Raw genomic sequence first — 16,455 nt, 5'->3', positions numbered from 1 at the left:
AATGGCACTGTAGAACTTTAATGATACTTTTTTTGAACTCACTTCTAACATGCATTGGATTTTTTCCTCCCCTACTTCTAGACCCGGACACAGAAGTTTGTCTTCATGCTCTGAGGCTCCTCCAGTCTGTGATTCTGGAGCCAGAAGTATTAGCCAAGTCGGCCTCTGAGATGCGTGATACTTTGCCATTTCAGCGTATCATTGCACTGTCAAAGAGCCGCAATGCAGATCTGCAAGCACTTGCAAAAGAACTACTTGAAGATCTTAAAATACTTGAGTATGAAGGATAGAAGAGCTCTATGACACCAACTGCTTACGTCTTTCCTATATTTTTATGCTGCAAGCATTGTTGGAGATGGGCTTGAGTGACAAAACCTCTGCCTAAGTTCCTCTGACAAAGTCCTTTTTGGAAATTAGGTAACCCAACTAAAATAGTACTTGAGAAAAGTGTTGGGTATTAGCTGCCCAAATATAGTCTTAGATGGTCTGGTAGAGATGGGGCAGACTTAATTTCTTTGAATAGGATTTTGTTGATAATGGGTTTCCAAAATGATCCAGGTTAAGTTGTCTATTTGCCATATATAGGGAGTAAAGTAGTCATTCATTGATAATATATAGTTTATTGCAGTGCTAAATAATCCTTTTGGTCCATCCTTAAGAATTACTGTGAGAATTACTGTTGCTTTTCGTACTCTTCTGTGTCAGAATGCGTCCCAAGTTCCAGCCTTATTGTTGTTCTTGCTCACCTCTTTTTCTATTCTAATAAAAGAAAGCTTTAATTCTGTAGTGTGTAATGGATTCTGCTTTCGAAATTTGCTTTCACATTCACTCAAACTTCAAGTCGACCTGGTTTGTGGCTGCCAGGCATACTAGAAACCGAGCCTTTGTTTTTTCAAAAGCCCTGAAAAAAGGGAACGGATTACTGTTGTCCCTGATACCTAGTTGTGCACTGAAGAGGCTAAAATGAACTGCTGCTCTGTCATGAGTATTGCATTCCTTCACAACTGTGGTGTTTGCTAGAGCTTCTGTGTACAGCTTGCTTACCTCAGTGGTAAATACAAGCATCTGTGTGCTTTGTACTGACAGAATTTACATATTTTTTAGAAAAAAATAGCATCCGTTTCTGTCTTGACTGAAACACAGCCAGTTAGGTGATGCTATTGAAGGGAATAGCAAATGAGAAATGCAATGCTGTGATGGCAAATTTTTCCATGCTAAAGTTATGGTACCTCAGTTGTGAACCCAACGTGGTAACAAAATACAATGTGGAATTCTAATCCAAATGTATAGAAAACACAAAGGATTCTGACTTCATAGGATTTAAATATTGTGATTGACAATAGAGGAAGACCACTGTAAAACAGAAGAGTCAAGGTATAGGTCATCTCCCACTAGGCCATTTGCAGAATGGTGAATGTTCAGAGTTAGAAATGTAATACATCAGCCCAAAATGACTTGCAGTAATTGGCTCAAATGCTGCAAATGGTAGCAGTCTAATTTGGGACTGTCTAAAAAGAAGATTAAGGTACAGATCTCACATACATGAAAGGGTTGCATGGGGTTCTGCTGTGTCTGGTTCAACACGACATTGAACTTACCATGTGCAGATTTTTGGGAGGCTTTAAATCCTCTTTAAAGCATACTTTCCTTGGATTTGTTTTCTTATCTTGCTATCCTAGTTAAACCTCCTAGAGTTTAATCCTAGAGGGATCAAAATGATAATTGGTAATTTTCTGAAATATCAATTCATAAAATTGTTCAATTTTAAGAAACACTAAAGGGCGTCTACTTTCCGTTTAATGGGTATCTGCTCTTTCATCAGACTTCTGGAAGCCAGTAAATAACAAAAAGAAAAAAGTAGTTCTGTGAGCAGAAGAGCTGGTAAAGGCCCATGTCCTGTGGATTTGAGATTTTTTTGAAAATATCCCTGTTCTTCCCAGCCCTCCCCCCTGCAACCAAGTCCTCCCACGGGGCAGCATGGAGTGCATGAGCTGAGGGTGACACGAGTGCTCATCGCCAGGTTAGTAAGCTGTGGCCATGGGCTGTTTAATGGCCACCAAGAACAGTGTATGCTGCTCTGTTGGCTTTGCCCTCCTGAAGGCTTGAATTTAGGTCTTTTCTGCCATTACCCTAGCTGGTCATGGAACTTGAAGGAGCTTCATTATCTTTGAGAAGTCTCCCTCTATCCAGTTTGCTGGGAGCTGACTGACAGATTGAAATGTTATGAGAGAGACTGGCAATTGCACCTCATTTCCACATGAAATCAGGAAACAAACGAGCCAGGGCTGGTCATTTTAGCTGTGTGTCCGCTGGCTTGGGCAGCACTTGAAGGCCGTGCTAAAATACGTGATTCAAGACACTACAGTTTTTCCCCAGCAAGCTGCTCAGATCTGATGATAAGTCTGAATATCTCCCAGATGACTTTTATTTTCAGGTGTAGTTCACCAGGACTGTTTCTTCAGAATCAAGCCATCAGTGCTCCACCAACCTTGAAAAAGTCTTTTTTTGCACCGTGTTTCATTATGCAAGATTGACAAATAAGAAAAAGTCACCCCATCTGTGAAACAGAGTATCTTCAAAAATACCAGAGACCAAAATTTCAGAAGCTTCAGAGAGAACCTGTGATCAATAGGCCCCTAGCAAAGTCTATGTTTTCTTAAATTTACTTTGTCTAGGTGTTTGCAATTAATGCTATAGTTTTTATTATTTATTTGGGTTTATGGAAAAGAAAAAAAAATGCTTGAGGGGAACTTGTTATCACAGGGAAGCAAATTCATAATACTTTCTGTTTGGAAAAAAAAAAGGTCACTGGAGTCAAATAGTGCTGAAGCAAGGGAAGCGGATAGAAGCCAGGGATAAGCCTGACCCCTTAACATTTCAGAGTTTAAGAAATATCATTTCTCATACTTGAATATTCTAGTAAAATAAGCTCAACATTGCTAGTTGCAGATTGCATTATGAGCTGGTATATCTTTTTGCTAGTTTTCAAGTTCCTTTACTCCCCAGTCCCACAATTTGATGGAGCCAGGGACCAGCTCCCTCTTCCTGCTCCTCTACAAGTCTAGGGCTGTGTTGCAATTTGTTGAACCTTTTTGCTGTGGAAGTGAAGCCTGCAGCTTTCCATACAGACATCTGCTATACCCCATGTGTACTGCTGGACATGTTATGGTGCGATTGTCCCAGACTTTGGTGCCTATCAATCATAAACTAATGATCTGGACTCTCCAATGAGCAGCATCAATGCCTTCTTTGTTGTTTCGTTCTTCATGCTGAAATTGGTGGGAGTCTCGTGCCATCAGCTGTAGACCAAACTCCAGTGACTTCCTGAGACAAGGTGCCCACTGTTTAGATGGCTAAAATTAGGTGAGATGGATCCTACCTTTTGGTGTCTATTTTGCAATAATAGATACAGAGCAAGTTTTCCCATTTGTTGCTAAGTTTGAGAAATCCTGTTTGGAGGAGAAAAGTGTTTAAAGTTTTAATTTGTCTTCATGTAGATAGTGCCAGAAAATAGGCTGTTAAGTAACTGTGGACCTTCTTGAGTCTTCTTTTGCCTTGAAACACATGGTTTTTTGAGTTTATGAATGAAAGGGAGTCTCTAAATAACAGGTGCTTCTCAAAAAACTTGGAGCGTGTCAAAGCTTTATTTACAAAGTTGAACAATGGGTGATATACAGAACACAATATGACACCACAAGGTGCTGCTGCAGTTAAAGACTGGCTAACACATGCATTATAAATCTCTGGGTTTACTTTGCTGTGAAGTTTTCCTTCAGTCGGAAGGAAAACTTTCCTAAAGCCGTTAGGAAGTTTCACTGGTTTAAAATCAAGAGCTCAGCTCAGCTTTGGAAAACACCAGCTTTCAAATGTTGCTTTTTCTGCATCCTGTTAAAAAGTTGGGGATTCTTCTGTGTAGTAATTGATTGACTGCATTACTAGTTTGCAGGAGAAAAGGCAGTTCACACAGTCAAAGCACTAGTTTCACTAGGCCCGTTCAAAGTCCAGAGTTAATCCGTTGTTGCCATTTCCTCTGTTGCACAATCTCAGAGTTTCAGTGAAGAAGAAGATGTAAGTTTGGTGTTGCTTTGTTATTATCAGAGTTACTCCAGATTTATACCCATACAACTGAAAGTAAAATTTGGCTCATGCTAAGTCATCTCAAAAGATGAAAAATCTGTTTTAAAAATCAGTAGAAGAAAGCACCTATTTACTTCAGAGTATCAGCTGCACAATTAAAATTGAACTTTGCTCCTATCAGTTTTACATACTGTGTACAGAGCTGATGAAATGACGTTGGTTTGCTGACGCTCCTGGGAAATACTGGCTTTGCATATTTGATGCTGATGATCAATTAGATGCGAAGGAAAAATAAATGAGGATCTCCTAAATGTATTTCCTGTAACTTAAGAAATTTAGCTATGTAATGGACTGTCCACACAGGTTTTTTTGTGCAGTATTTTAGGTTGATGTTTGGCCTGGACTGTGAGCCGGCTGAAAATAAGCTGGAAAACCTCAGCAGAAGAAAGTAAGGCCTGGTCTGAAGACAGACCTTACCCAGCGGCTTTGTGCCCCGTGCTGAGTGGCAGGCATGGCACCGCGAGTGGCCTGGCATCTCTGAAGGGGACTGTGAGGTCCTGGATGAGAATGGCAACCAGCTGCTCAGTTCCTGAGGGAAGCTGGTGTTTGGTTGCATGCCAGCGCTGGTCCACTCCCAGGAGCTCATGACAAAGGAGTTAAAGACACATCATCCTGTTATGGTTGTTTAAGAGAGGGAAGTAAGTAGGAGGAAGAATGGGAGAGGGTGGCAATTTGGTCATACGGCCATGAGTGAACTTTCAGATGATTCAGTTTCAGCAGGTTGCACCAGTTGTTTAGCTGCTCCTTTGAGTTAACATTTGCACTTGTGATAATGCGCTGATTATCACAAATTGGACTTCAGAATTGATAAGATTTTACAAGTCTTGCAAATGTTGTATGATTCATCTCCTCTGCTGTTTTCAGTCCTGCAAGGATGCTGGAGCTGAGGAGAAAGGAGTTTTAGTGAGGAATAAAGAACTTCTGTTTCCTCTGTTATCCCAACCCAAGAAGTTAAGGGATATGCAAAACATGGCTGCCCCTTCCCTTCCCTTCATGGCTTCTAATTTGCAGCTGCATCTGGCTGTGTCTGTGTTGTTATGTAGGTAATTGTCCTGATTTGTATGCAGGAACTTTTGCAACTGCTAGTTGCTTCTCATATATGTGAATTACAAGTTACAGCTGATAAAAAGTCATTAGAAAACTCGTGAGGTCATACAGATTTTAACTTCTCCAATGCTTTACAATGACCTTTACAACCTATATCTTGTTTGGTCGGAAACCTTAAAAAGACTTTGACCAAATTATAGTTCCGCATGTAATTTATAGGACTATAATTTTTACTGTGGGTGTGACTGCAGTTAAAAGCAATTCTGATGCCAGGTGCTCAGTCTTTTTGAATGCGTGTGGTTTACATTTTCTATGCTGTTGGGCTGCAGTCATGAGAGGCAGCAATCACTGAGGGCAAGGCTGGTGTGGGTCTCAGCAAGGGCTGGGGAAGGGCAAGATGTTGTGCAACCTGCATGGTTCTGCCAGGTGGATGGGGAAGGTCAGGTCCAACTGAGCTGCATAAGTGGCTTTCATGCAACCTAGGTCTTGCTTTGAACTGAGGCAGGGGAATGGATTGGGTGTTAGGAAAGCAAGTGAGCTGTTTGAAGCTCTCTGCAGAGAAATAAATGCCTCCTTTCTTCTGTAGCTGTATCGCCACCAGTGTCAAAGTGCAGCAGTCACCCTGTATTAGCACAAAACAGAAAATGGAGAACGTGAGGAAAAAAGCTCAGTTCTTCGGTCTGCACCCCTTCCTTTTGAACGGACCTGTGGTGTCCAGAATTAATTTCAAGGGCACTTCAGCTTATCCATGGCATGCACAAAAGCTCATGAATGCAGCCAGCCCCTCGCTGCTTACCAGTGTGCTGCAGCTTTACCAGAGGACTTGCTACTATGGTTCCTGGTGTTCTTACAGCTGTTGTAGGGCTCGTTGGGGCCCTCAGTGCAGCACAAGGATAGGTCTTCAGGAGGGCTTCTGCTGTTTTCTCAGCCTGTGGATTCCAGTTGCTGCTGGCATGGGGACGAGGGTGGTGAGCATTCAAAGGCCAAGGAGTTTCAGGCCTGCCTTCTAAGGTAAGAAGTCCTCCAAGTCACTGTGATGGGAGTCTGGATCTGTGTCTGTACTCCTAGGCATGTGCCAGAACATTTAATTAGAGGTGGAAGACCTATGAGGTGATGCCATGTTGATGGCCAGGAAACAGAAACACGGGGGATGGGTCTTCAGGCTGGTCTAAGTGGGGAGCAGAGCACTGGGGTGCTGAAGGCAGGGAGGCCTGGGACCCCGCAAGGCAATGCCATTCCTGCCAACAGAGCTGCAAAGCTCCCAGTGGGGCTTTACTAGCCTGGCACAAGGGGTGCAGTTAATGGGAAAGAGACTGATTTTGGGTGGGTGGGTGGAAGGCAGCTTCTGCTAAAAGGAAGGTTTCCACAGAGCCAACTTGCTGGTGGGGAGGGGAGCTGAGATGCTGCCTCAGCCCTGCAGCAGGCCAGGAGGGAGCTGTGGCACGGTAACAAGGAGCTGGCAGACATGGCTCCACAGACCCACTGGGCCTCACTCTGTCTCCACCTGCCTCCTCAAACTCTTTTAAACACAGCTGACAGCACCCCAGGGCCAAGCAGAGCAGGTGTCAGCCTGCTTTGGTGCACTGAGGGCATCTCCTCCACACTCCTCCACGCCACTGTTGGTGGCACTGAGAGGAAACGTCAGGGAGCTTTTCTGGTGAAAGGACAACTTCGCATGCATGCAAGTTGTCTGAAGTTTTTCAAGCTGAGTGTCTTTTGCCTCCACAGCATGAATGGCCATGAAAGAGGGTTAAGATGAGCCTTAATTGGCCCAGCAGAGCCCCAGGAAGCCTGCAGTCAGCAGCGAGTCACTCCTGACACCATACCAGGCTGTGGCTGGACCCCATTGCTTGAAAGCAGGCTGGGTGCCAGTGATAAGAGAGAGTAAAGTCTCTGAGAAGGCAATGGGCAGGGCAGGGCAGGGCAGAGTAGCCGGGTGGAGTAGGGGCAGACATGCCTGGGATTTGATCAGCGCTCTGGTGTTTCTGCCCAGGTGAGGGGCACTGGTACATGTGATCCTGAATGAGTCTCCTGAGCTACCTTACTTTGGTGGGGGTGGCTGAAAGGACCAAGGCCTTGCATGTGCCAGAAAGTGGTGCTAGCATTATGCAGGATGCCTCTTCTGAGTAACGAACCTGAGGCAAAGGACAGGGTGGCCAACCTGAAGGGCAGACAGACACTGTAAACCGAAGTGCTGGTGAGCAAAGATTCCTGCTGGCCTCCCCACGGATCCCCTGCCTGCCCCAGCAGACCTTGTTGGCATTGGAGGTGTGAGGGAAGAGCTGCTCACAGGGAAAACAGGACTTCTGGGGGATCTGTAACGCATAATGGGCCCATAGTCACAACCCTGGTGCTGCACATGGGCAGGTGGTTACCTCTGTTTTGTGCTTGTAGGCTTGCCATAGTGCTTCCAAGATCCCCAGCATAACACATACAGAAATACACGTGCTCTTGTGACTGTTTTTTTCATTTCACAGCTTGGCTGGGTGCAGCTGCATTTTGGCAAATGCAGTGCATGCTTTATCCTGTGCCTGACACAAAGAGACACAGAGCTCTCCATGGGCTCAGAAATTGTTCATCAGCAAGAAGCTACCGATAGCGACTGCTGTTCTTCCCAAACATATCCTTTCTCTTCTTTTTATTGCCGTAACTGTTTATTCCTTCAGAGTGATTTTTGTGAACATCATTACAACCCTGTTGCAGCAGAAGCTTGATGTCTTTGAAACAAGAGCAGCTGAGTGAAGTGAGTCACCCTGGTTCCACTAAGGAAGCCCCTTCAGGAAGCCTCTCTAGCAATGATGTCCTGTGCAGCCCTGATCTGCCGCTGAGCTATTCAGCTTTAACAATGCTGACAGTGTGTAATACTGCCCCGGAAACCTTGAGAGATTGCTTGTCAGACACAGCCAGTGTCTCCAGTGCACAGGCATCTAATCTAGCAGCAGACAGATCTTGGGTAAGGAAGCCAAGGGAAAGGAGGTACCCTCTTGGCTGTAAATGGCAGAGGATCAAAAGGTGCTGGAGACGTTTCAGGAACACCGATGGCAATCTGGAACACAGTCAGAAAAAGAGGGACTGCCTCTGGGGATCTTAAAGTCACCTGAAAAACTGAGGTGCTAAAAACAATACTGCTGCTCTAAGTGGCCTAGGGAGAGGGGGGGCTCCAAGGGCAGACTACAAACTTGAGAGCAGTGAAACTGATGTGGAAGCTGTCACAGAGGAGGCAGCTTTTGAGCGATGCACTGAGCCTGTAACAGAAAGTGTTTGGTATCCCACAAGCCTTTGGCTCTGGAATGATACACATTTTTCAGGATGGAGAAAGGGAGAAAGTGCATTTGACATTAATTTTTAATTATAATGGAGTGTTCTGTAGTGATAGGTAGTTTCTACTGTATAGGCTGTGTACAGCAGGGGGTGGCCCACTGGCAACCTTCTCACTGATAAGGCTTCACAATAGGAGCACAGAGGAAAGGACTGGAAAATGTTTCTAAGGCACTGCTATAATGCCACAAAAAATGAAGCATTACTACACAAACTGAGCACTTCCATTGAAGTGCTCTGCTGCTGCTAAATTGTCGTTTCTTAGACCTACATTTCAGTTTCTTTGGGCACAAGAAAATTGTACGGCTTGTGTTCCACTGGTGTCCAGGAGATGCTGTCCCTGTGGTGCCTGCTGAGGCCTGAGATGCAGTCCTCCAAGACAAGGTAGGGTGTAGCTGCTGGGCTTATCCGGGACTCAGGGGACGTGGATTCAGTTCCCTCAGCAGTCACAGATCTCCTGTGCGCCCAGGTAAGCCACTTGGACTAAATTTGCTGAGGGGCTGAGCTTCTGTTGGAGCATTCCTGATATCACAGGGAGTATGCTGGAGGGCTCAATCCTCCAAATTAGACTTCTGCTTTGTTTCTCTTTTCATGTAACTCCCCTCCTTTCTGCCTTAGTCTGACCACTTTTATTTGGGTTGCAAAAGTCTTTGGGATAAGTATCTAAAGTGTCTGGCAGACACAAGGGTGCTGTCATCTTCCTTGGCTGGTACTGCAGTCCAAGTAATGGTTGGTGGAGTGAAGGAGAAGAGGGAGCCTGAGGTGTTGAGGATATGCAGGCTACTGCTCCCAGCCTCCAGCTGGCTCCCGGCTCAGCTGAGTAGCTGTGACATGACCCCTCTGCCAACCTGATAGTCCTCCCATGGGTGATGAGTGACACCCATGCAAGCTGCTAAGAGGACCCATCTTTGCAAAGTCCTGCGAGTCCTTTGTGGCGCAGGAGATGTGGCTCTTTCTAGGTTACAGAGAACTTGGTGGAAAAGAAGCCTTGGACATGCTGCTTGTGCCTATCTGCTGCCCAGCTTGCACACAACACTGAATTTGGGCAGTGTGAGCTCTCTTGGGCTCATGCTGTGAAAGCAGAACGTGGGTGCCAAGAAGAGCAGCTCCTACATTGCAGAAAGGGCTAAAACTGGTGTTCCCACTCTCACCACCAAAGGATATGGGAGGGAGAACTACTCCAGTCCTATGCTCCTCTGCGCCTCCAGGTGGGAGACTGCTAAGATCCTAAATGAGGATCATAAGGTTCTAAATGAGAATGAAGTAATCCTTTTTGGATACTTTGAGGGAAGACAAAAGGACAAAGGGCATTCTGGCAACAAGAGGAAGAGAAAAAAGAAACTTGCTTCCAAGGATTCGACCCTTAAGCACAGTGACGTAGAAAGAAGGAGATTCTGTTTACAGAGGAAGTGAGAAAGGAAATTAGACTGGGGAGGAAGAAGCAGCTCGCCAACAAAAGCTTGTCCTTTGGGGCAGGGCAAAGAGGTAGGTCTGTTCCCTGGGGAGCTTATCTTCCAGAAGCTGAAACCACTGTCTGTGGTTGCATTGCCTGTGGCAGTGGTGCGCTGCTGTTTGTGGGCCAGGCTTTGAGGAGGCCTGTTGTGTGCGCTTGTTTATGCCGCAGCACAGCCAGACCTGGATCCCTTCCCTCCCCTGGGGGAGTCAGGGCAGGATGCTTTTTGGATATTGAATCTGTTCATTCTTGAAGAGCTCAGCTTCCTTGGAAAGTAAAAGATACGGTTGAGGAACAGGCAACCTAAGACATAGAGTGTGTCTTGGAAACTGGAAAATGTCCCATGTGTTTTGTTGCTGCTGCTAGCAGGAGCCTGGGGAAGCTGATTGGGTCTATGGCATCATTCTGGCTGCGGATCAGCACATCTCCCAGATCTTCAGCCAAGCATGGCATGTGTTAGTGCTGCCCCTGCAACCCTCATCTCCCTTTCAGGTCTCAAAAATTCCTTCCTTCATTTCACAAGGTCTTAGAGCAGCCTTCCCATAATGCTGAGCCTGTTGGTAGCTTTGGATGATATATTTCATAAGCTGACAGCAGGGTAGCTGCAGTGATGCTATCCCTGAGGGGCTGCAAATCCTGTCTTAAACAAGCAGGCTGATATTTCAGCTTCTCTGTATCAGCAATGAGCATGGGATTGCTGCAGGGTATTGAGCAGAATTGAGAAGGGAAAACAGCAGCAGCAGTGTCCAGAGTGTTGTGTAGTTATCTGGCTTGTCTTGAGCAACCAAACCAGGGCACCAGGAGCTGCCCAGTTGTGGCAGGGTGCCGCCTTCTGTGTGCTTCATGGCCACAACCTGCAGAGAGAGGAAGGGAGGCAGACAGGTAGGTGCCGTGACTTTCTGTTTATCCTGACCATCTCCCAAGGGCTCACTGTGGTTCCTTTCCTTCCTCTGCCCTGCAGGGGATGCTTTGTTTTTTACCTTTGAAAATCTCACTGTCCTTGAATTCAGAATAGCAGCCAGGGCCAAGGATGCAACAACAGAGAGAGAGCAGAATGTATCCTAGGCGTCTGTGACCGATGGTTGGAATCTTTTTCCATTTCTTTCCCTTTTCACTTATTTCCACAAAGATAGGCACCTTCCTTTGTTCTGCCCTTTTTCCTCTCCTGGGCATTAAGCAGCAGAAAATGCGTATGGGCCTTTGTATTGAAAAAGACTGGGAACTACTTTAGCGGCTGGGATATAGCTGGCTCTTGTCAGCCGTGCTAGACCTGATGCTTGTCTGATTTGGTCTTGTGTGAACGGGCATGCAGAAAGCACCTCCAGTATCATGCAGATAGTGCTATCAACTGCAGGGCTTCAGGTGCCCACACCATCGTGGAAGGGGATAAGGACAACATCAGCAACAATAAAGTGTTACAGAAGTAGCACCTATTATGTATTGTTTAACAGATTTTCTGTACAAGGTCAGAACTAATTTGCAGTTAAGTAGCAGAGGAGCTGTCTGCAGGCAGCTGTTTGGATTCAGGGGTGAGTCAGTTTGCTAAGCATGTGTTCCCTCAGATCTAGTCATTTCCCACCTCCTGCTTGACTTTTTTTATCTTACAGAAATATTTGAAAAACTAACTGAAAGTACATGCTCAACAGGGTGATACAGGGTATGGGGTTTGGTGAACATCCCAGGTTTTCTCTTGGGAAAAGCAATATGGAAAGTTTGAAAAAAAAAAGTTAAATTCGTTTTTATTCTTTCTCTCTTTGTTTTCCTTCGGGGTAGGACTAACAATATGGAGCAAAAGCAACAGTACAAAAAGACAGAAATGGGAGTTTACCAATAGAGAACTGAAGCAAAATGTAACCTCAGCATTGCTGATGTCATTTTTCCAGTGAGAAGCACTGAAAAACATTCCCAAACCATTACAAATGCTCTGCTCTTTACCTATCATGTGTGCAGAGTCAACCCCATGCCTGAGCATTGCTAAGCAAATCTCTGCCTGCCTTCCTGCAGTACCAATGTTTCTGCGTTTGGCCATGTATGGCCCAGAGCATGACTTGTGGGTCTTTGGGCTGAGATGCTATAGAGCTTTTTCCCAGGCAGTTAAAAGGAAACTTGTCTGTGCTTCCAGGAAAAGATCAGGGAAAGCAGTGGGAGATTTTGGAACACTGACTGATTTCTTTCCATGCCTTCTCTGTACAGACAGGCAGCTCAGAACATAGCCTTTGCCCTTGGCCACACCAGCTAGCAGAAGCTTCCTGGGCCAGAGTCCTTCTGTGTGGAAAAGTAGTGCGGTAAGGACAAAATCTGTGTGACTGCAGAGAAGACAGTTATTGATCTAAAAACCACCTTTTGATGGCGTGTGTGGTTTTTCACAAGAGCTGGCTCCTTAGAGTTTTTCATCGTAGGTAAAAATATGTCCTTGTCCAATGAGTGCAAATGGGCTTCTTGTACCTGTAGGATGCCCTCTTCCTGCAGGTTATGAAGAATTTGAAGGTTTCCATAGTATATACCAACATCTTAGTGGGAATGTTCCACTGATCTTTGCTTCAGCAGAATTAATACTTGCTCTGTCTATTTTGAGAAGAATAAGAAATTCCAGCAGCTGCCATCTCAGAGGAGCACTGCAGAAGGGTATGGTTAAAATCCAGCATTGTGTTGAACTCCTGGGATTGCCAGGCAAGGCATCTCTCTACTAATGATGACATTTTTAAAAACACTCTGAAGGTTTGATCTTGGTCCCATTGGGCATTTTGCCATAGATCTTAATGGCTCTGTGGCTGATCTCTTAATCTCTAATGCACCTGTGCAGACTTGACAGTTTATTGCAATTTCATGCTTTTTGGAAATCATCTCACACTAATGCCATCAGAGAGAGCAATTTTTAAGGTCATTAGCTCAGGACATAGCAAATAAATAGTGAGAGAAAAGAATCTGTAAATGTCATATTTGTTTAACACACAAAGTAGCTTCTGAAGAGCAGTTATCCTTATGTCTAGAGAGAGCATGAAAATTACATTCTGTGGCTAGAAAATGTGCGGCTGTTGAAAGTGAGAAGAGTATAACATGGTTGTTTATCTTCTCTACTCTGTTCCCTATCTCCTCGTTGTTCCCCATGTGCCCATCTGTTTGACTTACCAATATCTTTAAATTCTTGGGCTGCAGACCAGGACTAAAGGCCTAACCAGAGAGCTTCAGGTTCTGCTGCTGAGCTTTGATAGCAGTGGTTTTTGCTCTGAGAATAACTAATACTTTTTAGCTGCTATTCCATATAAAAGGAACCGGGGTAGGTGGGAAGAGTTATCCCTTCTCCACATTAGAAGAAAAGACACAGGCCCACTAACGTAATCTGATGCAAATGTTCTCCAAACCAAAAAAGGCAGAAACAGGTGAAACCTTTATCACTTGAATCAGATCTGTTCTATCAATAACTACACTTCAGACTGACTTCCAGTTTTGCCAGTGTTTTGCTTGTGAAGGCAAGCCTGAATCCGTGGCCACAAATGGACATTAGGGCTAGAAAATCAGTAGAAAGACACATAGGTATTCCCTTTGCTATACATTAGATGAGGGGAACAAGAGGAATGTGGGCAAGGGGACTTTAAGCCCCCTGCCCTCCTGTGTCACCATCAGCTCTGCCTTGTGGGGTGCCTTTGCTATGTGGTGTGATGGGGAGAGACCACCCAGCCCAACCGCTGCTGGAACATCAGCATCTGCCTGGCTCTTTGCCACTCTTTGCCACAAGTATTTTGTGGTCGTGACACATTTTAATTTGGTCTAGAAAAAGGCTTCCCTTTAGGTGGTCTTCCAGCTGCCCTGAAGAGGATCTCTGAAGTACAGTGTCATCACAGCTTCAGGGCACAGCATAGTTTTGCCAGGAAAACCTCATGTGGCCTGTATTGGTCTGTTCCAACAAGGTAGGCTGTCACCACCGTGAAAGCAGCTGGGAGCACTGGCACACTCTTAATGGCCCGTGGAGGTGGTCTTAGTCAAGACCTCTTCTGATTTTTCACCATTCATGAGTGCATGAAAACAGGGCATACTATTGTATTGTGTTACAGTTCCTTGAATTGAGCTTTGTCCTCCTCTGTCACTGTCTACCCTTCCTCTCCCCCATTCTCAGCACAGGATACACTCTCCAGCAGTGCCAGGAGCATCTGCTTGAGGGGCAGCACAGATTCACATGTAAAAGGAACGCTGACTTCTTTCTGGGTACTTTTTTTTAAAGATTTGAGGGCAGTCACTTAAAATGGCTTTCCCATTTGTGAAACATTTTGTGTAAGTGGGGGACCAAACCCTCAGCTCCTGAGATGGGTATTTAGAAAATATGCACCCTGCCCTACTTTAGGCATCTGAGTTGATAAATTTGTCAGCTTTCCAAAGACTGACTGTAGCCCCAAGTGAGTCACTGAAAGCATTTCTTGGTTTATGCTGACTATACAGGCAGTTGGACATCCTAAGGTGGCGGGTGGATTAAATAAGCCTGGTGTCCAAGATAAATGTGGTGAAATACACATTTCTTTGTGTGCTACAGGAACACCAGGCTACCAACAAGCCCAGATAAGCTTCAGTAATGGATAATGATTACAAGTCATTGTGTCACACTTGGGTTAAGCACGACAAGAATTTCCACAATGTAAGAAGATGTCAACGTTTGCTGAAAGTATATGCATTTTTTTTCCTTGCTTAAAATATTTGTTTGTTCATTCCGTAAATACAATGTAAACATTAGTCCACTAGCTAGTTTTTCTTTTCGGTCAGGTTTCTTTAAATATTAGCAACCTGTTTAATGGTTGCTTCATTCATTACAGCTTTATACATTCTTTTAATTAATCTTATAACTCAACAGGGTGGTAGAGGCTTGAAGTGGGGCTTCACTCCCGTTATGATGACGTCTGTTTATTTTTATCAAGCACAGTGACTCAGTTTCAATTGATTTGTACATCCAGAGTTTCAGCCATGCTAGGGTGTAGATGCAATTTCAAATAAAGAGAGATAAACTAAAGTGAATATAGAAATACTGTCAGTTTTGTCATGCTAAAGGATTTGGTGTCTTTGAAAATTCAGCTTCTGTAAAGGGCTTAAAGTTTTGTCTGGTGGAAATGTGAAATGTTAGGATTTGCTGTCCAAGTGGCAGGTGCAAAATGTCAAAACCTTCTGGATGCTTAACAACCTGACACTCTGCCATAACTCACATCAGCAGTAATCCAGACATTCCCGCCCAAAGTGTTCAATCCATCAGCTCTAAAGAAACAGCAAGAACTGCATCTTCCAGAGGGAGGTTGTTTCCACTGTGGCAGGGACTGTGCAAAGACAGGGGCAGCTGTATCAGGTAGAATCACAACCCATCAGCCAGAATACCGTCTCCACCAGGGAACAACACCACAGATGCTCTCAAAGAAAATGCTGGAAGTCTGGGGAATAGGTACATTTCTTAGGAGGAGGAGGGGGAGGAGACATTTCTTCCTGAGCCCTGTTATTTGCTTTGATTTCTACTCTGAAGCGTGAGCTGGTCCTTGGCTTCACCAAATGTTCCTTGGCCACTACCTCATGCTCTGTCAGGAGAAGGCACTGCAGCATCTCTCCTGCCCCATAACGGCCCCTACCATGGTGCCCGATGCGAGAGCTCAGCCTGACCCATGGTCAGTGCCACATTGCCCTCAGCAGAGCCTTGCTGAGTCCTGCTGGGAGGCACACACCCCTGCCTGGGTCCTCCTCCATCACAAGGCAGGGTGGTGCTGACCCATGACCTGGACCATGACATGGAGCACCTGTCTCCTTTATGGGGGTATTGCAGATGCTAAGGAAGCTTGTGTGGATCCAGGAGGAGGTCTGATGAGTTTGTGGGGAAAAAAACCACTGAGCATCACCAGAAAAGTTATAGACACCGCAGCTGGCTCAGGAAATCCCTGAAACACAGACAGTTGCAGGCTGGAAGGGCATTTAGGAGAGGCATCATATACAGTTGCCCTGTCCCTGGAGAGTGGGGGAGCTCAGCCAGACTGTGCGTTTGCACTGCCGTGTCTTTGGCAGCACTGCTGGCTTCAGCAGTGGGTGCCCTCAGCTATTCTCCTCTGCCTCGCACTGGGGCTCACCTGCCTTCTGTTGTGTTGCCCGCCTGCTTTGAGCCAGCGCTGTTAAGCAGGTGGGACACCTGAGCTGGGTTAAAACCCAAGGATTCTTTGTTGTGGTTTTGTGTTAATTACTTTTCTGCTGGATCCATTCCCTAAGTCAGTTCAAAATGGGGCCCCACAGACAATGGTGCTAGGTAGTGTGAGGGAATGACACAGGGGACAAGAAGGGAGGGCAATGCTAATTGCTTGAGCCAGTGTTGCGACTGACGGCTTTGTGTTGTGAAACCATAGCCTGTTAATCCTGGTGTTACCATCCCCACAGGAACCTTTGCTGCTGAAACCTCAGCTGATGGCAACAGCTCTCTGGTAAAGTTAGAAGTGTGCTAATTTGCAGCAGCAACAAGGAATTTTAGAGAATATCCTGTGGCTCCAAAT

The 16,455-nt window shown here is 45.4% G+C and overlaps 1 protein-coding gene across 1 annotated transcript in view; it reads left to right on the top strand.

Moving 5' to 3' along the window:
- HSF2BP (heat shock transcription factor 2 binding protein) overlaps window positions 1-778 on the top strand; it is a 34,651-nt gene extending 33,873 nt beyond the window's left edge. Inside the window, exon 8 of the mRNA XM_074929393.1 lies at window positions 82-778. Coding sequence (XP_074785494.1) covers window positions 82-290 — 209 coding nt within the window. The 3' untranslated portion in view covers window positions 291-778. The remainder of the gene's footprint in view (window positions 1-81) is intronic.
- The last annotated feature ends 15,677 nt before the right edge of the window (window positions 779-16,455 follow it).

The sequence above is a fragment of the Athene noctua genome, chromosome 1, assembly GCF_965140245.1.
Source record: "Athene noctua chromosome 1, bAthNoc1.hap1.1, whole genome shotgun sequence".
Taxonomy (NCBI): domain Eukaryota; kingdom Metazoa; phylum Chordata; class Aves; order Strigiformes; family Strigidae; genus Athene; species Athene noctua.
Note: the sequence above shows the minus strand (reverse complement) of the source record. Positions and strands in the feature narration are given on the sequence as shown.